Source organism: Mirounga leonina, unplaced genomic scaffold (genome assembly GCF_011800145.1).
Source record: "Mirounga leonina isolate KUSES-001 unplaced genomic scaffold, KU_Mleo_1.0 Mir_92, whole genome shotgun sequence".
Lineage (NCBI taxonomy): Eukaryota > Metazoa > Chordata > Mammalia > Carnivora > Phocidae > Mirounga > Mirounga leonina.
The window spans coordinates 26,027,406-26,045,747 of NW_023270852.1; the positions used below are offsets into that span (position 1 = coordinate 26,027,406).

The following is an 18,342-nucleotide window of genomic DNA, read 5'->3' on the forward strand; positions in this document are numbered from 1 at the left end:
CCAATCCACAGAATAAAGAAGTTTTAACCCCTAGTTTCTTTTTTTTTCTTCTTTTTAAAGATTTTATTTATTTATTCATGAGAGACAGAGAGAGAGAGAGAGAGGCAGAGGGAGAAGCAGGCTCCCAGGGAGCAGGGAGCCTGATGCGGGACTCGATCCCAGGACCCTGGGACCATGACCTGAGCCGAAGGCAGACGCTTAACCATCTGAGCCACCCAGGCGCCCTAACCCCTAGTTTCTTTTGTGTCTCATAAATTCTCTTGCATAATCTACTCATTAGATGTATACACGTGGTCCTTCTTTTCTCCCCCATTTTTCTCTGCAGGCAGAGAGGTTCTGTAAAGTGGGGGAGAGCAAGGGGAATCCATTGAGTGGTTCCCAGCTGCAGGTGGTTTTCTCCTAAAATACCTCAAATTAGTATGCTCTTGTGAGGATTGATTTCTATTCTAGGACTACGCAATCTAATCTACATTAGAAATGTCTAATCTTCCTACTGGCATTTGCCCCTTTCTTTTTCTGGTTTTCATTTCAAAGGACCCTCACATTAAATGCACATGGCTCTGCTTAAGCCACCTGACTAACTAAAGCTAGGATTTAAGTGTTTCTCCTTAATGCTCAAGTTTATTCTCTGATAATGGGATGGGAAGATGTATAGCCTCATTGTATGCCACCACACTAGTCTGACTTTTAGTTGTTTTACAAAGTGGTAAGCAGACAAGACTACAGATATTGACTTGAGCTATCTTAAGGAGAAGGGAATTATTGGAAGATGGTTAGGAAGCATATGGAGTAATGGGAACTGGGAAACTAAGACTTGGAAATGGGTAGGAATCAAGGGGGTTGTGGAGCTGTTGTTCCTGTTCTGTGTCTTTCTTTTTTCATTTCTTAATGGTGTTTTTGAAGAGCAAAACTTTTAAATTTTGATAAAGTCCCATTTATCACATTTTTAACTTCAATAATTTATGCTTTTTATGTCCTAAGAAATATATGCTTAACCTGAATATCACAAGATTTCTCCCTTATGTTTGAAAACATGTTTTAAAAGCTTCTGGAGGCTTTATAGTTTTTACTTCTAGATTTAGTTCTACAATCCATTTTAAATTAATCTTTGTGTGAGGTGAGTTGGCTAACTACCTTATCACACATTGCCTAAAATCATCTACATTTCAATTCTTTTCAGAATTTGCTTATTGATTAGTAGTCTTCATTTAAAAAAAATCAAGAAGTATTCCTTTGTCCATAGAATACACATTTTGTTTTGCCTATGTAGAATGGTATAATAGTGAAATTGGACAAGTAATGGCAAGTTTAGGATTTTTGGAAGCCAAAAAATCTTTCTTATGTTAGTTTTTCCCATTTTTTCTTTTAAAATATGGGAATTTCCTCTATTAGTATTTATCATTATTATTCCTATTTTTATCAATGAAAAATTGAAGCTCAGAAATATAGTTTTTTCAGCCATACAAATTATTTATGCTAATATTAGGTGTTAGCTCATGCCAAATTTTCCATTTTAGCACATGTGAAATAGAAAAAAGTCACAAAATGTTTATAAGAGGGGCGGGGCAAATGATTATAGCATAAATATCAACTTTCTATTCACAAATAGATAATGTTATATACATGGGTATTATTGTCATATTTATTATTCATTGAGGTCACATCTATTAAACATGGGAAGTCCTATTGTATGACTTTTATCTGTGGATAGTCCAGGCAGACTGGTGACAGTGTGCTATCTATTACTTGAAATGCTCTGTTTTCAAGTAGTCTGATTTGATGAGTTTTGCTATATTTCCTTTTTGGGTGATCATTTTATAACTAATTCTCAAAATATTCTCATTTGTCACAGTAGCTAATTTACCTTTTTTTCAATTGTATTGTATCTTTGCTGTTTCATCTCTCAGAAGTCTATAAACAGGTGTCATTGTCAGTGACATTAATCATCCTGTGGCCAGCCTTCCAGTGGCTAGCACTTATCCTTTTAATCTGATAGATTTCCTCCATTTCCCTCAGAAATTTCTCTGATTTTAGTTGCCATCTGAAATACAGATTATTTATATCATGTGGTGAAATATGAACCTCATCCTAATACAGTACTGGAGAATATATACTCTGTGAGTTATCAGGTCGTCTTAGTCCAAGGCCTTTAGGAACCATCTACAACTTCCAAATAAAGCTCAAACCTCTTTGCTTAGCATTCAGACAAATCATCTCAGTTATAAGTAATATTTCTCTCCTTGTAATCCCATTCTATTGTCTTCATACCTCTAACCTGAGTGTTAATGTATCTTTATAATAGAGTTGCAGTGCACAATTTATATGACTTCGAGTCTAAGTAAAGCTGAAAAAGAATAATTTAATTCTCTAACAACTAACCACTAGTCCTGTATCAGTTAGAGTTTACTTAGGAAGCAGAATCAGAAGCCCTATGAATGATGAAGAATATGGGATTGCTATGGGTGTTAGCCTTTACATAATTGTAGGGGCTTCTGAAGCAGTCTATGTCTGGTGTTGGGCCTGAAGTCAGCAGGAACAACAGTCAGGAAGGAAAGATGGTCATGAAATGGGGGAGAATAAAAAATGACTGGGATTGGTGAGGATAAGCTGGAACCCATGAGGACAAACTAGAACCTGTAGGAACAAATTGGGACTTGTATTTGTCTCTCATTGTATCTAACTTCAGTGATACATGTGACCTATAGGATAAGGTGGTGCCTTTGGCCACACTGTTGAACATGCACCTACTTGAGGATTCAGAGGAGCTGAAGGAGGAGATCTGGTGGGAGCTGGAGAGTGCAGGCCAGGCTGCTGGCCCATGCCTACATGGTGAGCCAGCAGATCAGTGTCTGGCCCTACAATGATCTTCAGAACATAAAAATGTCTTCAGCTTTACTTCTGCCTTTCAAATCTCACACAAATTTCTCTTTTTACTAACCTTATCCTAGAGCCATACAGGGAAGGGAATTCTGGGAAATGCAGTTCCATCTTAGCTAAATTAATGTGGTAGAAATCCACCACAAGTCCATTTCTGCATAAGCCCTTGAGTAAGCAAGGGATTGGAGATATGCATCTGGTATATTTTCAGTCTATCTCAGTTCCCGAGTACCTATCATGGCATCTCACTGTGCTGAGTGCAATTCTACTATTTGGTTAAATTTTTCAGACAAGACTGCTTTCCTCATCATAAACCAATTGCTTAATTACATGCTCACAGGAAAATGATCTGATCCAAAACTGGAGAGAAAAACTGGCTGTATTGGGTCTATGAACCAAGTGATGCTATCTGGGTCTCTAACATGGTGCCTTCCTAAGAAGGTATTTCTAGAGTAATTTTGCTCATTTATTGAATTTTCAATTTACACATTGACTTAGGAACCCAATCCTGATTTTAGAACTTTCTTCAATAAATATTTGTTAAATGGCAAATGAATGGTGTAGGGATTTTCTTCTGCTGTATTCCTCTTACCAACTAGCAAAGTGCTTGACATATATTAGATACTTAATAGATGTGGGTTAAATTATTTATTGAAAACTTTTATTCTGTGTTGTATAATATTAAAAAGAATATTACAAATGTTTTATTTTTTATTTTTATTTTTTTAAGATTTTATTTATTTATTTGACAGAGAGAGAGACAGCGAGAGAGGGAATACAAGCAGGGGGAGTGGGAGAGGGAGAAGCAGTCTTCCCGCTGAGCAGGGAGCCCGATGCGGGGCTCGATCCCAGGACCCTGGGATCATGACCCAAGCCGAAGGCAGATGCTTAACTACTGAGCCACCCAGGCACCCCACAAATGTTTTCTTTTTTAATAGGTTTCCAAGTTGCCTTTAATACAAGCCACTGAATATTGTGTATGCTTTGGGGTCTGGGTAAAAGTGACTGCCCATTCAATTGGGTTTTGCAAGGTGAATTGAAGCTTGCAGAAAAGTGTATGTATATTAAAGTACCTTGGAAAATTTTGGCCCTGTTTGTTTCCTTCAGTGTTTTCATAAATCCCGGCACTCTGCTTTTACCTCTCTCTGTCTTCTGTTTCTCTTTCTTTGGCAAATTATCTTTAAAACATTACTACTAAGATAATCCATGCTCTTGGTAAACAGTAAATAAAGGAGAAAAGTTAACCTAAAAGTTCTCTGAACTCCTCCCTCTCCATACACAACTCCACACTATCCAAAAATAACCACTATTAATATTTTTATATATCTTTCCTCAAATATTCTATGAATTTATAAACATGTATATATATACCTGAAACAATAGTATCATATTATTAATACTATTCTGCAACAAGTTTTCACTTAATACATCTTGAAACTTTTAAAATATCAGCACATAAATGAACAGCTTTCTTTTAAGCAAACTCTTCAACATGCATTCCAAAATACAATTTATGATTTAACTAGTTCCTTGTGATGATTATCTTAGGTTAATTCTAATAATTAGCATTACAAACAATGTTTCATATATATATCTGTCTGTATCATGGAGGTGTATCCAAAGAGCAAATTCTAAGCAGTGGAATTGCAATGTTTGCTTGAGCTTTGTTATCAACTAAAGGGTATTTTTTTTCAGGATACATGTTTATAGCTCATTCAAGTTGCTAGTAAACACTGGGTCACGTGTGTTTCCACAGCCTCTTTTGTCAAGATACCTTTGGTAAAAGGAAAAGATGTTGAAAGAATGGTCTTTGCCTTCATCATTTGTAGATCCTTCTTTGGTCATCTATAATTCCCTAATAATCAGCAGTCATTCATAACCATTTTTTGAAACTGAAGACAGCTTTTCTGGAGACTAGAAGTATCATCATCATGTTTAAGTCAATCCAATCTATTATTCTAAAAAATATATATTTTTTCAATTTCATTATCTTAAGATTGAATAATAATGCTGATATGACCACTAAAAATTAGCTTGCTCAGCAATTGTCAGGACAACTGTCACAAAAGAGTTTGCCTATTGTTTGCTGCTGCTCCATTCCTCCCTTATTTCCCCCAAAGAATTTAAGACAGCCTATTCTGCAAAGATAAGTGCTTGAAGACTAAACACCATCATAGACTAAGGACAGGAGACAGGTGGTAAAAGAGAGAGTGGGAGGAAATTATTTTTCCAAGAAACTAGCTTATGCAAGGCCTAAAACCTAGTTCTGAGCTTCTTAGTAGAAGGTAGAGAGAGAAAAGCTGAGTTATGGAGCTTGTCTTTTTTAGCACAGAGGTTCTCAGGCCTATTAGACACAATGATTCCTTTTTATAACAAATATTTTGCCTGAATGCCTTGTTACTATCCTGAAGTGAGGTTTATGGATAATTCAGCTTATTTACCCATACCATTTAAAAATGACTATAAAGGAGGCACCTGCGTCGCTTGGTAGGTTAAGCATCTAACTCTTGATCTCAGCTCAGTTCTCAACCTCAGGTTTGTGAGTTCAAGCCCTGCATTGGGTTCCATTCCCAGCATGGAGCCTACTTAAAAAAAAAGAATATAAAGTCGGAACTCTAGTATAATGTAAGTAATGTATATTTTAATATATACATGTCTAGGCATGACTATGCTGGAAGGCAAATGAAGTTGCCACATGCTTATACCAACAGGAAGAATCACTATGAATGCTACAGCTACAAATGCAGTCTGGCTCAAGTCTGTTGGCTACTCAACAGCCACCAGACTCATTGATCATAATGATTATAGTTTTCCTAAATAGTGAAGAATTCTTCTTAAATCCTGAAAAAAAGGCATAATCTTAAATCCTGAAAAAAAAGCCGTAATTCCCCGGTTTACTTGGATTTTGAGTTTCTAGGAAATTAAGTGATATTGAAATTAAGCAGAAACTTCTTTGTATTTGCACTTAAAGTGGGTTTTTTTCTAGGTTCATAAGCATCCTTTTTTTTTCTTATATGGAAGTCTGATGAGATATTTCAACATAGTGCAGAATATGGAACAGTCTTCATTGTATAGGACTGTCCTGTACATTGCAGGCCGTCCAGCATCCCTAGTTTCTGTTCACATGAAGTGCCAGAAGTTTCTCCCTCCCACCACCATTGCAACAGTCACTTTGGAAATCTGCTTGGCATTATGTGTTAAAATCTGCATTTCCCATGACCCAGTAATCTACTCCTAATTGTATATACATAAGAAATGAGTATGTATGTACATCAAAAGTTTTGTTCAAGAATGTTTGCAGCAACATTGTTCCTATTGGCCCCCCAATGGAAATAACTCAAATGTTCCCTCTACAGTGGAATGGATAAATACATTGTGCCATATTCATGCACAGGAATAATATGCAACAGTGAAGATGAACAAATTGCTACTACAGAAGCCATGGAGAATCTCACAATTGAATGACAGAGCCACACACAAAAGAATACATACTATATGATTCCAAAAGTTCAAACACAGGCAAAACAAATTTATCATGTTTGTTGGAGTAATGCCTGGAGGAGGAATGAGGTGTTTCTGTGGTGATAGGGCTTCCTTCCTCTCCCTCCCTTCCTTTTTCCACTTATCATTTATTTATACCATAAGAAGTTAGTATTCTGTGGGACACACTCTGGGAAAACTCTTTGTGTGACTTTTGTTTTATTAACTCTCAGTTTTCGTAGAGAACCTCAGAGAGGTAGGGTAGCTTGCCTAATCTTGAGTAGTGAGTGATGGGTGCAAGAGTTCTATTTCTTGACCTGGGTGGGGCTTATGTGTGTGTTCACTTTGGGATAATTCATTATCAGCAGAGGGGAGAGTATTAAAACAAGTCTGTAGGATGACATTCGTGCAGTGTCCAGGGAATTAAAAAATGACTGTCATTAGAGAAACGTTAGTTTCTCTCCCCAGTCCTCCAGCTCTCCATTTCCTCGGAAGAGAGCCCAAGAAAACCAAATGCGAGAAACAAGGTCCAGTTCAAACTGCAACCCTCACACAGATCCGGGGACTCAAATGTCCACCGCTAGGGTTAAAAGGTATTCCCAAATTGGTCCAAGGTGGTTAAAAAGCGAGCAAGTCTCTTCGCTGCCCAGGGTAAGAAGGGAAAGAAAAAACAAAGATAAAAACGTGAAGTTACACCCCAACTCGCTGTTGGGAGCTCTGGAATCACCCGGGCAACGTGGGGCCCCGCCCGACCCATCGTAGGAGGCGGGGCCAAGGCCTTGCTTTGACACTCTAGCAACGTAGCAAGCCTTTGTCGCGTCCTAGCAACACACCTCGCCCTCCCTGCGGCTGGCCTTCCCTCCCTTAGTCCTCCTTGCCAGCTCTTAGCTCCCGCTCAACCTCTCACTGGGCCTCTGGGTGGCCCCAAGGGCTTGGATTTGCATACTGGTGCTGGACAGCTCTCAGGCTTCCTGCGGTGGGAGCCACTCAGGCAGAGCCAGCACATGGTGGGAGGGACAGCGAGAAAGAGCGTTTAAGAAAGAAAAAAAAAATCAAGATTTGGTAATTTTTGTTTTTAAGGTACATCCAAAGCTCTGAGGAGAGGGGATTGAAGGGTGGGAAAATCACTTTTGTACAAACTCCATATAAAGAAAGAAGAGACCCATCGAGGACTGAGCACCTAGCCAACTGGAGACCTGTGATGTTGGACACCATCGTCCCTTCCGTGCAAGATCTGGGCAGGCAGGTGCTGCCCACGCTGCTGTCGCTGAGCCAGGAGGGTAAGCGATGTGGGGCGAGGGCCCTGGGGGCTGGATCTTAACCCGCTTGTGGGGAGGTGGAAAATCTCTTTCCCTATCCTCTGGAGTGGCCATGTTGTCTTGGCAACCAGCTGGTAATCACAGCAGGCTCATATTGGATGCCCAGAGACAGTTTCTTTATTGACTGCCTTAATGAGGGAAAGGGGCCAGCTGAGGATTTTGATTAAAGGACTTAATGTATTAACTTGGGTACTAGCACAAAGTAAGTGCTCAATAAATGTTAGCTAAAAACAACCACCCCAAATGGCTCCTTCTCAGACTTCATGCAAAGAAAAGGCTACCTTGGTTGCCCTTGATGTTTTGGGGTTGTTTTAAGTGAGATGATCATAAAAGGAACTGGGTGGTTGGAAGAAGACTCGGCAGCTTCTTATAGAAATCTTACTAGACTTGATCAAAAGCGTAGTTTCTTAGAAGAGTCCCCCTAAAGTGACACTGAGATGTCTGTAAGCAATGGGAGCCCTTGGTTTTCCAGAAATGGAAACTATTGTTACTATCAAGTCATTGTAATTTAGGGACTTTGCCTATGCTTTAACCAAATGACTTAAGAAGACAAAAATAAATAGGAGTAGATGCCTCTTTTCTTTCCCCTGCATCACTCCTATTTTTTCCTGTTACAGTAATTCCAGAAGAAGCATTAATAGTTTTATGGATTAAAAAATATTTGCCATATTTATAAATTTATATTTAATTTATTTATGAGTGATTTTGAAAACCTTCTATGTGTTGGGTACCAGAGAACTGATGGTGAGCAAAAACCTTGGAATTTATAGTCTAGTGGGGGAGAGATACACATTAACCAAATAATCACAGAAATAAATATTAATTTACAATTAGTAAGTGCTACTAAGGAGGAGGTGCATGGTACACTGGGAACTTTTACTGAGGGCGAGGATGGGGATGTGTGTCAAGATTTGCTGAAGAAGAGATTTGAGCTAACGTGTGAAGAATGAGTTGCAGTTAAATAGATGAGATGGATCAGTATGGTAGGGAGTGGAGGGGAGGCAACAGTGTTCTTGGCAGAGGAAAAAACAAGAGTGTGTTGATGAGAGGGAGCAAGGGGTGACTTGAGGAATTGAAGGAAAGTAAAAATGGCTGCTTTGTAAGTGTAGGAGTGAGTGTGTTCTAAAGGAGGCTGGAGAAACAGGTCAGGTGATACAGGGCCTTGTAAATCATATAAAGGATAGTGGCCTTTATTTTAAGCCTGATTGAAGGCTGTTAAGTGTTTTGCATGGAGCTAAAGGAGGAGTTGAATGACGTGATCAAGTCTGTGTTTTGAAAAAGATTGCTTTGTTTGCCAAGTGGAGAATGAATTGGAGGGTCAAGGATGCCTAGAACAGTAACTTAAGTGAGAGTGAATGGTAGCTTGGTCTAAATTGGTAGCAGTAAAAGTGGAGAGAAGTAGACAAACTGAAAGGCTATTTAGAGGTAAAATCTACAGATTGTGGTGGTGAACTGGATAGGAGGGTGGGAGAGAAAGAAGTCTTGAGGATGAATTGAGTTCCTGGCTTATATAATTGAATAGATGATGGTGGCAGTCATTGTGATTGAAACCCTGGATACAGGGCAAGATTTAAGGGGAAGAAAATGCTGGTTTTGAGCACGTGAAGAGTCTCTGTGAGATATCCAAAGAGGCAGTTGGATACATAGGTCCAGAACCTGAAAATGCGGAGGGCGTCTGGGCTTCTAAAAAAACACTTGGGAGTTATCAGCATTTTGGTGGTCATTAAAGCCCTGGGCATGGGTGTGACTGTTTAAGAAGAGTCTGGAGTGAAGAATGAAGGCCGAGAGCTGTACCTTTGAAAATTCCAACATTCATTTTATTTATTTATTTATTTAAAGATTTTATTTACCCATTTGAGAGAGAGAGAGCGAGAGAGAGAGCATGAACAGGGTGGGAGGGAAGAGAAGGGGCAGAGGGAGAAGCAGACTCCCTACTGAGCAGGGGGCCCCATGTGGGACTTGATCCCAGGACCCTGGGATTATGACCTGAGCTGATGGCAGATGCTTAACCAACTGAGCCAACCAGGTGCCCAAAAATTCCAACATTTAATGGCTGAGTTGAGGAAGATGAGCTTACAAATGAGAATGAGAAGAAATGGCTAGACAGGTAGGAAGAAAACCCAAGAGACTGTAGTTGTCACAAAAGCCAACAGGAGAGGTGTTTAAAGGAGGAGAGAGTGGTCATCAGTGTTAGATATGACTGAGGGGTCAGAGAGGTGAAAATTAAACATATCTATTGAATCTATTGACAAGGAGACCATTGGGGACCTCAGCAAGAACTATATTGGTTGAAGGACAGAAACAGAAGTCAAGTAACTACTTATTAACGTTCACAAATGACCCATTGTGAAGGAGATGAGGATAAACTTCCAATCTCAGCAAAACACATAAATTAACTTTACATCATTGTATATATTGAGTCCTGTTACTTCCATATGTTTCACCGAAGTTAAGTATTATGTAGTTATGGTACTTAGAAGGTCCTGTCATCATTTTATGGATGTGAACTCGGTCAAACTTTTGAAGACTACATAGCTAGCAATCTTCGGAGGCAGGACGGCTGTAGGTCTTCAGTGCAATACACTGATCTTTTCATTGCACTATGCTCTGGGAATATGTTTCTTTGTTCAAATCATTCTTGAATATTTTGCTTTGTTTGTGTGTCGGTATTTTAATTTTAGAAGATGTCTTATGAAGTCAGGGAGCTTATCTTTTATATTTGGTATTAATATCTATTTCAAGCATGTATTATTCCATAATTCACATAATGGACACTTAGTTCTTTTTTATAGTGATCATATATAAAATACAGTATTCCTGCTACTTGGCGCTGTGTTTAAAAATATGGTTTTGAATGCATAAAATGTTTAGAATTTGAAGTCAAGTAATGGTTGAACTGAGTATAGAAGGTATGTCTAGGGATTATTTCTTCATAATAGTGATTCTTGGTATTACACCTTTCTCTAAAATGTAAAATTAGCATATTCTTTAACTTGCTTCTTAGACTGGATTACAATTCTTTGTGTTTTGAGATTTAGTGATACCCTCTCTGACTTTGGGATGTCAGAAAAATTAAAGTTAAAATCATAGTTTGTAAGATTTTCAAATCTGTCTATTCCAATTGAAGTGCAGGACCCTAAAGCTTCCTAAAGGGAATGATGTGCAGCTTTTCTTTTTTTCTTCAGTAAGAAATAGCAAATTTCGGTTTAGAATAATAAACTCTGCTCTTATATAACTTTGCCTGTTAGATTGTATAGAGTAAAACACCATGACTTGAATATATTATCCAAATGAAGAAAGATGATCCTCAAATTTCCAGTTAAGCTCAGTCAGGTCTTTTCATTAGGGTTTGGTTGCAAGCGATATAGTTTCTCCTGGCTCTAATTAAATCATTTCCTTTTGGTATAGATTGTTTTCCTGAAATTTGAGCTGCCTATCATGAGTCTAGGTGAAAGATTTAATAGTTTTGACTTAATTTGAAAGGTCTCCATGTAAATCTGGGTCTGGAGATTCTGTATTATTAGTAAATTAATGACATTTTTGGTCATGATGAAAATTTTGACTCAGTATACAATTGGGATTGGTTGTAAGACCTTCTTAGTTCTTAGCAACCAGAAGTAGAATTCTTTTGTCTATGGTGGTGGGAAAGAGTGGGGAATACAGTAGGATGGAGCAGAGCAGAGGAAACACTTGGTTGTAATCTTGTCACTTGGCTCACTGTAGCATGCAACCCTAGTTTTCTTTGGTGGGTGAGTGAATTTCTATCACCCAACTTGTTCCCAGATGCCCATGAGAATCACTGCTACTTCTCATTGCCTACCTATTCCTTCTCTGGCATATTAATAAAAATATTTATAACCCTGATATAATGGAATTAAAAGATTGCAATTTCCCTGCCTTAAGTAGTGGTTTAAGCCATTAGAAATAAAAGTTATATATTATGCCAAATGAAATAAGTCAATCAGAGAGAGACAATTATATGATCTCACTGACATGTGGAATTTAAGAAACAAGGCAGAGGATCATAGGGGAAAGAGAGGAAAAAATGAAACAAGATGAAACCAGAGAGGGAGACAAACCATAGGAGACTTTTAATCATATGAAACAAACTGAGGGTTGCTGGAGGGGAGTGGAGGGATGGGGTAACTGGGAAGGGTATGTATTGTAATGAACACTGGGTATTATGTAAGACTGATGAATCACAGACCTATACCCCTGAAACAAATAATACATTATTTTTTGAACTGTAAAACTCAGTTTAACCACAGTGCCATTTTTTTGTTCAAACAATTTTAATTATTTAATTGAATTTAAATTTTAAAAAAAGGAAAAAAAAGAAATAAAAGTTATACAAATAAATCAAGCAATTTCCAAAGTGGGGAGAGAATTTGTCTTTTGTCACCAACTGCATCCATATCCCAAAGTGGCAACCCGGTAAATGTCACTGTTCTTGATCTTTTATTTTGAGAATTAAAACATAACACTCTAGGGGCACCTGGTGGTTCAGTCAGTTAAGAGGCTGCCTTCGGCTCAGGTCATGATCCCAGGGTCCTGGGATCAAGCCCCACGTCGGGCTCCCTGCTCAGTGGAGAGTCTGCTTTTCCCTCTCCCTCTGCCTGCCTCTCTGCCTACTTGTGCTCTCTCTCTATCTCTCTGTCAAATAAGTAAATAAAATCTTTAAAAAAAAAAAAAACATAACACTCTTGATTTGCAAAGAGTTCCTCAATGGAAAGTTGTTTTTTTTTAAGATTTTATTTATTTATTTGAGAGAGAGAACGAGAGCACGAGCTGGGTGAGGGGCAGAAGGAGAGAAAATCTCAAGCAGATTCGCCACTGAGCACAGAGCCCAACACGGGACTGGATCACACAACCGTGGGATCATGACCTGAGCTGAAATCAAGAGTCAGATGCTCAACTGACTGAGCCACACAGGTGCCCCTGGAAAGTATCTTTAATATATACACATCATTGGGTTTGGAATGGAGATGTCAACACAGACTTAATTTTCTGTGTTTGTTTTTTTTTTCCAGGTTTAAAAATTTTTTATTTGTATATTAATAATTGTGCATTCCAATAATTAAAATTGTTTGAATAAAAAAATGGCACTGTGGTTAAACTGCATTTTACAGCCTGCAGGACACTTTGGACCAGCTTCATTTTTCCTCTAGATTTCACTGTCCTCCCACCCAGCTTCTTCCTTTACCAACATGCCAGTTCTTTTCCTTCCCTGCCACACAGACAGGCAGATGGGAGAGGCAAGCGTGGTTTTCGTTGTCAGTAGTTCTGAATTCTTTGATGTGAAAAAGGGCAGCACAGCCATTTAAACTTGATCCAACTTCTTTGCATCTGACAAAGTTAAACAGCTAAAAGAAGTAAGAAGGCAATGCTTGTGGAATGTACCATGCATATTGGCTGCACACGCCTCATTAAGATTCACCTGCTTGCTTTTCCTGTTCAGTTGTTTCTTTGGAAGGCAGTGGATTTTTCTCCTGAGTTTCTGTCTTCTTCAATTTCAATTTATCAAATTTCTCACTCTAAGCCATATTGGGTTTGTCAGACTGAGTTGCAGAGGAAGGGGAGTGAGGCGCATGAGCCAGCGAAGTCCATTCTGCAGTGCCCACCGCCAAGTCTCTGTATTTCTAAATATTGGTTATACCTAGAGTATACCTTCATATCCCATATTTAACACTAGTTATTGGCAACTACTTATTTTTCTTCCACAGTTTTTTTTTTGGGGGGGGGGGGGGAAACACAGCTCAGAACAAGAAAAACATAAAAGACCTCTCTCTGATCATTCAGAGCAGATAGTGAGAAGTCTATGCACTGATTCAAGACCTTGCTTGGGTCCCTATCCTAAGGTCTGTGGTTAAATACTATTGTTTTAGAGATAATATTAGTACATCTGTTGAAATAAAAAACACAGCAAGTCAGAAGCAGTAAATTAGGATTAGGTAGGGGTTCTGCAGAGCACTAGCAGCAGAGAGTGGTGACAGCTGGTAGTCTAACATTAACAAATGAGAATGAAAAGCAAGTCAAAAATTAAGCAAAAATATGGTGATCATTTTGCAATATAGACAAATATCGAATCATGTACACCTGAAACTAATATAATATTGTGTCAATTGAATCTCAATTAGAAAAAGAATATATTGTTTTATAGATTTAGTAATGATGTTCTATGGACATAATACAGTTAAAAAATATTGAAGGCTATTACATGCTACTCACTGTTGATAGTACACAAAGATTCAGTGCACCAAACAACTTAGGTTCCTGCTGTCGTGGAGTTTATCATCTGGGCAGGGTTGTGGAGAAAGATCACACACACACACACACACACACACACACACACACACACACAAAATCTCTTATTAAAGAGCACCCCCCCAGCCAAGAAAAAAGAATTAAACAAAAACAGAAGTATGGAGACAGTTAATGTACAGACAACAGGCTTTCCTGCCTCCATGGTGCTTGACTTTATTCCTGTGTTATAGAATGGTATATGAATGAAGGTTTATATTTATCAGATGGCACAGAGTAGACACTCCATAAATGCTTTTTGAATGGGTCATTAAGAAAAGGCTAGGGTAGGGTGCCTGGGTGGCTCAGTTGGTTAAGCGACTGCCTTGGGCTCAGGTCATGATCCTAGAGTCCCGGGATCGAGTCCCGCATCGGGCTCCCTGCTCGGCAGGGAGTCTGCTTCTCCCTCTGACCCTCCTCCCTCTCATGCTCTCTATCTCATTCTCTCTCTCAAATAAATAAATAAAATCTTAAAAAAAAAAAAAAAGAAAAAAGAAAAGGCTAGGGTAAGGCTATCATTGAAAATGGAGAGATAAAAAGCTTCCAGGACAAACAGAAACTAAAAGAATTTGCAATCACCAAACCAGCCCTACAAAAAATATTGAAAGGGGTGCTCTAAGCAAAGAGAGAGCCCAAAAGTAACATAGACCAGAAAGGAACAGAGACAATATACAGTAACAGTCACCTTACAGGCAAAACAATGGTACTAAATTCATATCTTTCAATAGTTACCCTGAATGTAAATTGGCTAAATGCCCCAATCAAAAGACACAGGATATCAAATTGGATAAAAAAGCAAGACCCATTGATATGCTGTCTGCAAGAGACTCATTTTAGACCCAAAGACACCTCCAGATTTAAAGTGGGGAGGTGGAAAACCATTTATCATGCTAATGGACATCAAAAGAAAGCTGGGGTGGCAATCCTTATATCAGACAAATTAGATATTAAGCCAAAGACTGTAATAAGAGATGAGGAAGGACACTATATCATACTTAAAGGGTCTATCCAACAAGATCTAAAAACTGTAAATATTTCTGCCCCTAATATAGGAGCAGCCAATTATATAAGCCAATTAATAACAAAATCAAAGAAACATATCAACAACAATACAATAATAGTAGGGGACTTTAACACCCCCCCCCCCCATGGAAATGGGACAGATCATCTAAGCAAAAGATCAACAAGGAAATAAGGGCTTTAAATGACACACTGGACCAGATGGCCTTCACAGATATGTTCAGAACATTCCATCCCAAAGCTACAGAATACACATTCTTCTCTGGTGCACATGGAACATTCTCCAGAATAGATCACATCCTGGGTCACAAATCAGGTCTCAACCAGTACCAAAAGACTGCATATTTTCAGACCACAATGCTTTGAAACTTGAGCTCAATCACAAGAGGTAAGTTGGAAAGAACTCAAATACATGGAGGCTGAAGAGCATCCTACTAAAGAATGAATGGGTCAACCAGGAAATTAAAGAAGAATTTAAAAAATTCATGGAAAAAAATGAAAATGAAAACACAACAAAATCTTTGGGAGGCAGCAAAGGCTGTCCTAAGAGGGAAGTATACAGTGATACAAGTCTTTCTCACGAAAAAAGAAAATTCTCAAATACACAACCTAACCTTACACCTAAAGGAGCTGGAGAAAGAACAGCAAATAAAGCCTAAACCCAGTAAGAGAAGAGAAATAATAAAGAGTAGAGCAGAAATCAATGAAATAGAAACCAAAGGAACAGCAGAACAGTTCAATGAAACTAGGAGCTCATTCCTTGAAAGAATTAATATGATTGATAAACCTCTGGCCAGACTTATCAAAAAGAAAAGAGAAAGGACCCAAATAAATAAAATCATAATGAAAGAGGAGAGATCACAACACACAGAAAAAATACAATTATAAGAACATATTATGAGCAACGATATGCCAACGAATTAGACAATCTGGAAGAAATGGGTGTATTCCTAGAGACGTATAAACTACCAAAACTAAACCAGGAAGAAATAGAAAACCTGAACAGACCCATAACCAGCAAGGAAATTGAAGCAGTAATCAAAAATCTCCCAACAAACAAGAGCCCAGGGCCAGATGGCTTCCCAGGGGAATTCTACCACATTTAAAGATTCTGAAACTGGGCGCCTGGGTGGCTCAGTTGGTTAAGCGACTGCCTTCGGCTCAGGTCATGATCCCAGGGTCCTGGGATCGAGTCCCGCATCGGGCTCCCTGCTCTGCAGGGAGCCTGCTTCTCCCTCTCCCACTCCCCCTGCTTGTGTTCCCCCTCTCGCTGTGTCTCTCTCTGTCAAATAAATAAATAAAATCTTAAAAAAAAAAAAGATTCTGAAACTGTTCCAAAAAATAGAAACGGAAGGAAAACTTCCAAACCAATTTTATGAGGCCAGCCTTACCTTGATCCCAAAACCAGACACAGACCCCACCAAAAAGGGGAATTACAGACCAATATCCCTGATGAACATGGATGCAAAAATTCTCACCAAAATACTAGCCAATAGGATCCAACAGTACATTAAAAGGATTATTCACCATGACCAAGTGGGACTTATTCCTGAGCTACAAGTTTGGTTCAACATTTGCAAATCAATCAGTGTGATACACTACATTAATAAAAGAAAGGACAAGAACTATATGATACTCTCAATAGATACAGAAAAAGCATTTGACAAAGTACAGCATCCTTTCTTGATTAAAACTCCTCACAGTATAGGGTTAGAGGGTACATACCTCAATATCATAAAAGCCATCTATGAAAAACCCACAGCAAATATCATTCTCAACAGGGAAAAACTGAGAGCTTTTCCCCTAAGGTCAGGAACACGGCAGGGATGTCCACTATCACCACGGCTGTTCAACATAGTACTAGGCATCCTAGCCTCAGCAATCAGATAACAAAAAGAAAGAAAAGGCATCTGAATCAGCAAAGAAGTAGTCAAATTCTCACTCTTTGCAAATGATATGATACTTTATGTGGAAAACCCGAAGGACTCCATCCCAAAATTGCTAGAATTCATACAGGAATTCAGTAAAGTGGCAGGATATAAAATCAATGCACAGAAATCAGTTGCCTTTCTATACACCACCAACAAGACAGAAGAAAGAGAAATTAAGGAGTTGATCCCATTTACAATTGCACCAAAACCCATAAGATACCTAGGAATAAATCTAACCAAAGAGGCAAAGGATCTGTACTCAGATAACTATAGAATACTCATGAAAGAAATTGAGGAAGACACAAACAAATGGAAAAACATTCCATGCTCATGGATTGGAAGAACAAATATTGTGAAAATGTCTATGCTACCTAGAGCAATCTACACATTAAATGCGATCCCTATCAAAATACCATCAACTTTTCTCTCAGAGCTGGAACAAACAATTCTAAAATTTGAATGGAACCAGAAAAGACCCTGAATAGCCAGAGGAATGTTGAAAAAGAAAAGCAAAGCTGGTGGCATCACAATTCCGGACTTCAAGCTCTATTACAAAGCTGTCATCATCAAGACAGTATGGTACTGGCACAAAAACAGACACATAGATCAATGGAACAGAATAGAGAACACAGAAATGGATTCTCAACTCTATGGTCAACTAATCTTTGACAAAGCAGGACAGAATATCCAATGGAAAAAAGACGGTCTCTTCAACAATGGTGTTGGGAAAATTGAACAGCCACATGCAGAAGAATGAAACTGGACCACTTCCTTACACCACACACAAAAATAGGCTCAAAATGGATGAAAGACCTAAATGTGAGACAGGAATCCATCAAAATCCTTGAGGAGGACAAAGGCAACAACCTCTTCGACCTTGGCCACAGCAACTTCTTCCTGGACACATCGCCAAAGGCAAGGGAAGCAAGGGCAAAAATGAACTATTGGGACTTCATCAAGATAAAACAGCAAAGGAAACAGTCAACAATACCAAAAGACAACAGACAGAATGGGAGTAGGTATTTGCAAATGACATATCAGATAAAGGGCTGGTATCCAAAATCAATAAAGAACTTATCAAACTCAACACCCAAAGAACAAATAATCCAATCAAGAAATAGGCAGAAGACATGAACAGACATTTCTGCAAAGAAGACATCCAAATGGCCAACAGACACATGAAAAGTGCTCAACATCACTCAGCATCAGGGAAATACAAATCAAAACCACAATGAGGTACCACCTCACACCAGTCAGAATGGCTAAAATTAATAAGTCAGGAAACAACAGATGTTGGCAAGGATGTGGAGAAAGGGGAACCCTCCTACACTGTTGGTGGGAATGCAATCTGGTGCAGCTACTCTGGAAAACAGTATGGAGGTTCTTCAAAAAGTTGAAAATAGAGCTACCATATG

General features: G+C 38.7%; 1 protein-coding gene and 1 pseudogene across 1 annotated transcript in view; one reads left to right on the forward strand and one right to left on the reverse strand.

The window, feature by feature from the left end:
• Positions 1–18,342, forward strand: part of CCDC81 (coiled-coil domain containing 81) — a 61,626-nt gene that overhangs the window by 9,848 nt on the left and 33,436 nt on the right. Inside the window, exon 3 of the mRNA XM_034995177.1 lies at positions 7,438–7,637. Within this exon, the coding sequence (XP_034851068.1) occupies positions 7,559–7,637 (79 nt within the window). The 5' untranslated portion in view covers positions 7,438–7,558. The remainder of the gene's footprint in view (positions 1–7,437; positions 7,638–18,342) is intronic.
• Positions 13,103–14,142, reverse strand: LOC118003957 (annotated as a pseudogene).